The sequence below is a fragment of the Diaphorina citri genome, unplaced genomic scaffold (assembly GCF_000475195.1).
Source record: "Diaphorina citri unplaced genomic scaffold, Diaci psyllid genome assembly version 1.1 scaffold3712, whole genome shotgun sequence".
Taxonomy (NCBI): Eukaryota; Metazoa; Arthropoda; class Insecta; order Hemiptera; family Psyllidae; genus Diaphorina; species Diaphorina citri.
Genome location: NW_007381112.1, coordinates 4,547 through 13,617, shown reverse-complemented (window position 1 = coordinate 13,617; position 9,071 = coordinate 4,547). Strand labels below are relative to the sequence as shown.

Below are 9,071 nucleotides of genomic sequence, written 5' to 3'. Positions count from 1 at the left end.
GAATAAGAAGAAGGAGAAGAAGAACAAGAAGAAGAAGAAGAAGAAGAAGAAGAAGAAGAAGAAGAAGAAGAAGAAGGATAAGAAGAAGAAAAAGAAGAACAAGAAGAAGGAGGAGAACAAGAAGAAGACGAAGAGGAAGAAGACGAATAAGGAAAAGCAAAAGAAGAAAATAAGTTTAATATAAAGAGTAGACAGACGAAGGAAGGACGGGCAAGGTGGAAAAAAACAATGACATGTCCCGGTTCGTTTGCGGACTTTTTATTTTCGTTTTGTTTTGTGTGTTTGTTTGTTTGTTTTTTTTTTTTTTTTTTCCCCTACAAAAGATTTGTTTTTTACGTTCACTTACATTCTCAATTTGAACAAAGTATAATTGAGAGTGTCGTTCGTTTCGTTGGAAACTTCTTTTGCGCCATTAATTCGGAGAGTGTGTTAGTTGTAAATTTGAAAGCCCCCGACCTCGATTTTGCCTTTCGAAGAAACAGTTCTAAATTTGAAAGCCCCCGACCTCGATTTTGCCTTTCGAAGAAATCCGAAACTCTTTCCTCTGCTTTCAAGGCAGTTAGTTTTCGTGGTGAGGTAAGCCAGGCTTTGTCCTTTGTGATATTCTTAGACAAGGCCTTTCATTTCTTGTGGACAGTGACGCGAACGATGGTGTCTCCTTTGGAGGACACTGTAACATCTAATAAAATCTATTTCATAAAGAAGAAACAACTTATTTCAATAAGCCACATATTGGATTGGAGAATACTGTATTTATACAAAAGTCAAATCTAGAATGAAAATTTTTAAATCCAAGAACACGGGAAACAGCCTGGTTATAGTTAGCTTGGAGGGTAGAATATCTGCCTTGCAAGCGCTGGGCCGCGAGTTCGATTCCCGCCCGGTGCGGATTTTATCCTGAACAGATCATGTTCGTTCTCGGAAGGGCAGATTTTCTCCTATCCTGTCTTTCTTCTCTCTTCGCTTTCGGGACGATAAGACCTTAGCAGTTACAGTTCCCTCTATCAAACCTCTTTCTAAAGAAAACTCCTTTTTGAAAGTTTGTCTGTCTACACTAGTTTTATTGGAAAACCTTCACTGTTCGCCTCTTAAGGCTTTAAGCAAAAGTGAGTCGGGATAATAAGACTTGTAAGTATCCTTTGTTGAACATAACAGAAGTAGGAAGCAATTTTAATTGTGTTGAGGATAAAGCTTGTCACAAATGTCGTTCCCTGCTTCAGTGGTGTAGTGGTCAAGGCGCTCGCCTGGTAAACAGAAGGGCGTGGGTTCAATCCCTGCCGAGGTATGGAAATTTATCCTCAATATAATTTGAGAATTTGACCACAATAATAGTAGTAGCCTACTGCTGGAGTAAGGGGACTTTTCAGTCTATGCGAACAGTATAAATAAGCACTATTATTATCCCTACTTAATGCACTGCGCTAAATTTTATGGCTTGACTTGGACTCGAACCACCAACCTCCAGATCCGAAGTCCACCGCGCTGACCACTACACCACTGAGGTTGGTTAAGACTTGTAAGTATCCAATGTTTAACATAAGTAAATAGCACTTTGGCCTCCTCAAATGAGCAGATCAGGATCCACCAGAGCCACATCGTTGACCACATCATCCAACTCCTCCCGGTTGATATCAATCAGGTGACAGATCTCATTCACGCATCGCCGGTGTCGCTCGACCTCCTCCGCCCGCCAGCTCTCGACCAGGCCCGCATGCCACTGCCTCACGCCCGTGAGGAGCGTCTCTTCCCGGTCGTCTATCGTGTCCAGCTGGGCGCGGTCAGAGATGTCCAGTGCGGTAGAGAGCGTGTCCGCGGTGGTTAGGATCTGCTTCAGCTGGACGGGAACGGACGGGTTGCCGATGTTCTTGTTGAAGAACTTGCGCGCGTGCTCCTTGATGATGTCCGTGTAGGCTTTCTGGACGTCGCGCAGGTTGGTGAAGAGCAGCTGGGCTTGTCTGCAGACAGGGGGAGATGGGTGAAAGAGTGGTGGGAAGAAAGACATTTAGGGTAGTTCACACCAACATTTGACCAAAGTATTTGAGCATTTGAAAAAATATTGGTGAAATCCACCCTTAAAAATATTGGTCCTTAGAAGTTTTGAAAAATTATCGGTCCTTAGAAGGCCTGTTAAGCTGACAGCCAGTTATTTGATTTGTATAGTATCAAAAGCGTGCCGGTAGGTGCACGAACGTCAAGAATTTGCAGCGCCGCCCGGCCTATATTAATATAGGTAGGCTTAACAGGGTTGTTGACAGGCTCTTTGAGGCTGCAAAGAAGGTTGGTGAAACCGACCATTAGGTGATCTTGTGACTGGTACGAGTTTAAACTGAGTTTAAGTGTAAATCTTGGATTAACCAATCTGACCGGGCTCAAAGTTTGAAATTAGCCAATTAGAATGTTTAACACTAGAATGCCCGGACTTTCGCCATACCTATAATGCCCGTGAGGAGTCATTTTGACTCCATGGGGCATTCTAGTGTTAATCCCTGACGAAAAATGAAACAAAGTTTAATTAAACTCTCATTGTGGTCCTGGTCTTATAATGATCTTCCTCAGACTCAAACTTTGTCATGTTTCTGCCTGGAAGCGAACCACAGTTCCCCAAGTTATAGGTGAACCATGGGATGAAATAAAACTGAAAGAAAGCGACCGAAAGATGCCGCAAATCTATGTATCCACGGTCTACGGCTTGCATTGCAGAACGGTAGAACCGATAATAACCAAGGTAAAGGTAGGTATGCCTGAGCAACTGGGCAGGATTTGCCGACGTATGCAATTATGCATACTCAGGGAATACCAATTCAACATTCAATCAATTATTGATATGTAAATTAAAAACCTTGTTTAAATATTAAAAAAAAAAGATCTTCCTCAGACTCAAACTTTGTCATGTTTCTGCCTGGAAGCGAACCACAGTTTCCCAAGTTATAGGTGAACCATGGGATGAAATAAAACTGAAAGAAAGCGACCGAAAGATCCCGCAACTATGTATCCACGGTCTACGGCTTGCATTGCAGAACGTTAGAACCGATAATGACCAAGGTAAAGGTAGGTATGCCTGAGCAACTGGGCAGGATTTGCCGACGTATGCAATTATGCATACTCAGGGAATACCAATTCAACATTCAATCAATTATTGATGCAATCAATCAATGTTTAGGATATTATTAAAGATATTACACATTCCCGTCAAAACTTTCTTCCAGTGAACATTTGAAAATTTTGCTCCGTGTTGAGTTAAGTTTTTTTCAAGGTTCTAGTAAGAATTCAGTTCTGATTTTTTGCCAAAAGCCTCATTTTTTGACGTACTTTTCGTTTCTGTTATTGGTTTAAGCGTACCTATCGTCCTTTGTGCTTTTTTTACCATTTGAACTTTCCAGAAGTCATATCGTAAAATTTATTTTCACTTAATGCACTGCGCTAAATTTTATGGCTTGACTTGGACTTGAACCACCAACCTCCAGATCCGAAGTCCACCGCGCTAACCACTACACCACTGAGGTTGGTTAAGACTTGTAAGTATCCAATGTTTAACATAAGTAAATAGCACTTTGGCTTCCTCATATGAGCAGATCAGGATCCACCAGAGCCACATCATTGACCACATCATCCAACTCCTCCCGGTTGATATCAATCAGGTGACAGATCTCATTCACGCATCGCCGGTGTCGCTCGACCTCCTCCGCCCGCCAGCTCTCGACCAGGCCCGCATGCCACTGCCTCACACCCGTGAGGAGCGTCTCTTCCCGGTCGTCTATCGTGTCTAGCTGGGCGCGGTCAGAGATGTCCAGTGCGGTAGAGAGCGTGTCCGCGGTGGTTAGGATCTGCTTCAGCTGGACGGGAACGGACGGGTTGCCGATGTTCTTGTTGAAGAACTTGCGTGCGTGCTCCTTGATGATGTCCGTGTAGGCTTTCTGGACGTCGCGCAGGTTGGTGAAGAGCAGCTGGGCTTGTCTGCACAAAGGGGGAGATGGGTGAAAGGGTGGTGGGAAGTCTTTATTTAGGGTAGTTCACACCAATATTTGAAAAAAGTATTTGAGCATTTGAAAAAATATTGGTGAAATCCACCCTTAAAAATATTGGTCCTTAGAAGTTTTGAAAAATTATCGGTCCTTAGAAGGCCTGTTAAGCTGACAGCCAGTTATTTGATTTGTATAGTATCAAAAGCGTGCCGGTAGGTGCACGAACGTCAAGAATTTGCAGCGCCGCCCGGCCTATATTAATATAGGTAGGCTTAACAGGGTTGTTGACAGGCTCTTTGAGGCTGCAAAGAAGGTTGGTGAAACCGACCATTAGGTGATCTTGTGACTGGTACGAGTTTAAACTGAGTTTAAGTGTAAATCTTGGATTAACCAATCTGACCGGGCTCAAAGTTTGAAATTAGCCAATTAGAATGTTTAACACTAGAATGCCCGGACTTTCGCCATACCTATAATGCCCGTGAGGAGTCATTTTGACTCCATGGGGCATTCTAGTGTTAATCCCTGACGAAAAATGAAACAAAGTTTAATTAAACTCTCATTGTGGTCCTGGTCTTATAATGATCTTCCTCAGACTCAAAATTTGTCATGCTTCTGCCTCGAAGCGAACCACAGTTCCCCAAGTTATAGGTGAACCATGGGATGAAATAAAACTGAAAGAAAGCGACCGAAAGATGCCGCAAATCTATGTATCCACGGTCTACGGCTTGCATTGCAGAACGGTAGAACCGATAATAACCAAGGTAAAGGTAGGTATGCCTGAGCAACTGGGCAGGATTTGCCGACGTATGCATACTCAGGGAATACCAATTCAACATTCAATCAATTATTGATGCAATCAATCAATGTTTAGGATATTATTAAAGATATTACTGGGAACGTAGAAACAATGCCGCGGGGTCGATTCCCGCCCGGAGCGGATTTTATCCTAAACAGATAAGGTTCGTTCTCGGAACGACTGGCTTTTTTCCTATCCTGTCTTCCTTCTCTCTTCACTTTCGGGACGATTAGACCTTAGCAGTTACAGTTCCCTCTATCAAACTTATTTAATAAAAACGTGTTGAAACTTTGCTCTTCTGTTTACACGGAGTAGTTTTATTAGAAAATCTTCACTCTTCACCTAAAGGAGTGGAGGGCAAGCTAATGGTGCTAAAGGGTTGAGGGTATTTTGAGTAAATAGACACAGCGATCTTTCTTCAGCCTGAATAAACAGAATGCAACAAGCAGCAACCTGTTGCTCTCAAGACGTGGGAGAAGAGAGGTCTTCTAAAATAAATCCAGTATTTTCTGCCTGAATGGGTGGGTGGTGTAGTGGTCAAGACGCTCGACAGGTAATCAGGAGGGCGTGGGTTCAATCCCAGCCGAGGTATGGAATTTACTCAATATTGATTGAAAATTTTTTGATAACAATAATAGTAAAGCTATAATAGCCTACTGCTAACGTAGAGAGACTGGCTCTCTAGTCCTATTTGAGCATTACAAATAATCATAATCACTATTGTTGACTCAGCAGCTGAATGGGAAGTATTGTGTCTCTGCAAGTCTGCACTCGCCTTGCACGCGGGAGACCCGGGTTCGATTCCCGGCGGGGTCAAGAAATTTGCATCGTGCCCGACGGCCGTGGATCGACGAGGTGAATCTATGTTGTCGAGGCAGTGTGGACGGTTCAGTCGACATCGATGGACTACCGGTCGACCAAGTGTTTTCGATTGCAAATATTTCGGGCAGCAAATGCAGCAGTTGTTTCACTGCTACGAAATAAAAACGGAGGTGGAACACTCATCGCTCTTCTTCTTCTTCTTCTTCTTCCTCCTCCTCCTCCTCCTCCTCCTCCTCTTCTCCTTCTTCTTTCTGTGAATAAATAAATAAATACGCACCTGATAAAGTTGTCGACATGGCTGTCCAAATACACCCTGTCCAGCGTTGCCATCAAGTCCATCAGCTGTTCATGCAATATGTCTTCATTTCTCATCAAATCCTCGTAGGTTTTGTTGCAAGTATCGTGGAAAATCTCGTTCAGTGCCATGATTTTGTCGTTGAAATTGTTTTTGGATCCATTAGTATCGAAGCTGCTATCCTTATTGTCCAGATCATCATGATCACCAGTTTCTTTAGGTGCAGCTTCTCCGTCGGCATTTGCTTTGGGTTCAACAGTTTTTGTTTCCACTTTACTCGAGATTTTCAGCCATTTCGAGCGAGCTTCTACGATTTCTTCCCCTTCTTTAGGGTCTACAGGATTAGGTTCTTCAATTTCTTTCTCGTCCATTTTCTTTTCCTTTCCTTCATCGGTTTCCCTTGGATCCATTAGTATCGAAGCTGCTATCCTTATTGTCCAGATCATCATGATCACCAGTTTCTTTAGGTGCAGCTTCTCCGTTGGCATTAGCTTTGGGTTCAACAGTTTTTGTTTCCACTTTACTCGAGATTTTCAGCCATTTCGAGCGAGCTTCTACGATTTCTTTCCCTTCTTTAGGGTCTACAGGATTAGATTCTTCAATTTCTTTCTCGTCCATTTTCTTTTCCTTTCCTTCATCGGTTTCCCGTTCGTCTCCGTCTTCCGTTTGTTCCATTTCGCGTATTAGTTGAGAGATGTCGTAAAAGATGAACGCTTTCTTCGTTATGAACTCTTCGACGATGTGTCGATTCTTGTCGTTCACTTGGGTTTTCAAATTTTCAAATGTCTCGGTAAACTCGTCGATGTCTTGGGTTCGCTTCTGATATTCTGCTTTGCCTGAAAGAGGAAGTTTTGAGAAGTTCGTTTTAATACTATACGGTTATTGTTGTAATGAAATTTTCGATTTTTCCTTTTGTTTGTCCAATGGTCCGTTTGTTTCACCGTAACTCTTGAACGGTTTGTCCGATTTTCATGAAATTTGGTAACTCCTCCTCTTCTTTTTCTATCGATAATGCCTATGAGGCCAAAAAAAAGTTGGTTTCCAATGGCCATAAGATAAGGTAATGATTATAAGGATCTTGTAAAGAAGACTTTTTTTCTGAGATTTTGAGTGAGTTCTACAGTTCCCTGATCCACTATATTCCATCTTTCAAGACCTACAACCAACCAACCAACCAACCAACCAACCAACCAACCAACCAACCAACCGTGGTCCGTTTGTTTCACCGTAACTCTTGAACGGTTTGTCGGATTTTCATGAAATTTGGTGACTCCTCCTCTTCTTTTTCTATCGATAATGCCTATGAGGCCCAAAAAAAAGTTGGTTTCGAATGGCCATAAGATAAGGTAATGATTATAAGGATTTTGTAAATAAGACTTTTTTCTGAGATTTTGAGTGAGTTCTACAGTTCCCTGATCCACTATATCCCATCTTTCAAGACCTACAACCAACCAACCAACCAACCAACCAACCAACCAACCAACCAACCAAGTAAGTAAGTAAGTAAGTAAGTCTGAGATTTTGAGTGAGTTCTACAGTTCCCTGATCCACTATATTCCATCTTTCAAGACCTACAACCAACCAACCAACCAACCAACCAAGTAAGTAAGTAGGTAAGTGAGTAACTTACCCATTTGGAACATCTGTTGCGTATACACCGCAAATTCCTGCTGATATCTCTCGTAGATACTCGGCAAGTCCCCCTTCATCATTACTACAATATGACTGTACGGATCTCTATCGAGCATCAGCTCAAACAGTTGATCTCTGTTCAGGTTCTCTATAAACGCCATCTTCTGGTCGCTCAAATGTTTCTCGTCATTTTCTTCTCGGCCGTTCTCTTCACTGATTCTTTGCTCTTCCATTTCTAGCCGTTCTATGTCGGCAGCGTAGTGTTCGCGGTGTTTTTGTTGAACTGGTGCGGTGACCAGTTTGTATTCGAAGTAGACCAACTGGGGAAGGTACGCGATGACGTATCTGAAACGAGGAATTATTGTTACATAATTAGTAATTAGATTCATATTAGACACCCAGAATAGATATTATATCGCGGTGTTTTTGTTGAACTGGTGCGGTGACCAGTTTGTATTCGAAGTAGACCAACTGGGGAAGGTACGCGATGACGTATCTGAAACAAGGAATTATTGTTACATAGGTAATTAGTAATTAGATTCATATTAGACACCCAGAATAGATATTATAGATAATCATGGAACATGGAATGCGACAAAGGAGACACGAAACGCGACAAAGTAGGCTGTTAGTGAGTGTTGGACGCTCTGTAGAAACTAAAATATGGTGTTAGTGAGTGTTGGACGCCCTGTAGAAACTAAAATATGGTGTTAGTGAGTGAAAATTGTAAAAGATGCTAATTAGTTCACTCCAGCAAAAAGAGGGAGTAGGCAGGACATAAGGATGAAGCAGAAGACCTGCACGCGAAGTGATCTCTATTCGTGCAGCCCAGCAGCCGTGGAAGTCGCAGAATTCTGGAGGTTCACATGCTGAATTTATTTGGACAAGGATAAGTAAGTAAATAAATAAGTAAGGAAGTTAGTTAGTAAGTAAATAAGTAAGTAAGCAAAAGACACCAGCAATATGCTGAATGGGTTGCGAAAACTTTTCTTCTTAAATCTTTTTTCAATGTATACCTATTATTATTATTTTATATACGTGGGAATATAATACCTGTTATTGAATTATTATTGTATAAATAAATGGAAAGTATTGTTTGAAAAAAAAAAAAAAAAAAAAAAAAAAAAAAAAAAAAAAAAAAAAAAACCCCAAATTTTAAAAACAATTTTTTCCTAAGAGCAGTTAGTTTGGTGAGAAGAGGAACAATGGAACATGACATGAAATAATTCGATACTTCCTTACTTGTTTCAGGTATGTTTGCTTTTATTCAGCATTATTGATAGAGCGAGTGAGACATATTTGTGTGTGATGTATTTTTTGTACTTTGTAGACTGATTATTTTGTATGTATTTCTCTGTAGATCTAGCTCTTGGAATTTCCAATGTATGTATCTGTAGTGTATTTTGGATGTATTTTCCATTTTTGGTAGATTATGTATTCCTAGCTCTTCTTGTTCTGGCTCTCCATTTGAATTATTCAGCTCTAATTGGGACCTTCTATGAAATTGAAGGAAATGTCTACTTACTCCGCATCTACACATTTTACTCCATACAACAAAAATCTC

The 9,071-nt window shown here is 41.4% G+C and overlaps 2 protein-coding genes across 2 annotated transcripts in view; both read right to left on the bottom strand.

Moving 5' to 3' along the window:
• Window positions 1-3,449: 3,449 nt before the first annotated feature.
• Window positions 3,450-6,250, bottom strand: LOC113472048 (dynein regulatory complex subunit 3-like). The gene is made up of 2 exons (XM_026831594.1): window positions 5,858-6,250; window positions 3,450-3,954 (listed from the first exon to the last, which is right to left on the bottom strand). Exons 1-2 carry the CDS (start codon window positions 6,244-6,246, stop codon window positions 3,561-3,563), a joined length of 783 nt encoding a protein of 260 aa, XP_026687395.1. The 5' UTR covers window positions 6,247-6,250; the 3' UTR covers window positions 3,450-3,560.
• Window positions 6,251-6,262: 12 nt separating this feature from the next.
• LOC103520510 (dynein regulatory complex subunit 3-like) overlaps window positions 6,263-9,071 on the bottom strand; it is a 6,988-nt gene continuing 4,179 nt past the window's right edge. Inside the window, exons 3-5 of the mRNA XM_026831595.1 lie at window positions 7,906-8,003; window positions 7,506-7,852; window positions 6,263-6,711 (exon numbers count right to left, since the gene is read on the bottom strand). Of these exons, the coding sequence (XP_026687396.1) occupies window positions 6,263-6,711; window positions 7,506-7,852; window positions 7,906-8,003 (894 nt within the window). The remainder of the gene's footprint in view (window positions 6,712-7,505; window positions 7,853-7,905; window positions 8,004-9,071) is intronic.

Coding starts and splice junctions, on each gene's coding strand:
- LOC113472048 (XM_026831594.1), bottom strand. CDS start 6,246: ATGGACGAGAAAGAAATTGAAGAACCTAATCCTGTAGACCCTAAAGAA. Junction 3,955..5,857: donor CATGTCGACAACTTTATCAG/GTGCGTATTTAT, acceptor CCCTTTGTGCAG/ACAAGCCCAGCTGCTCTTCA.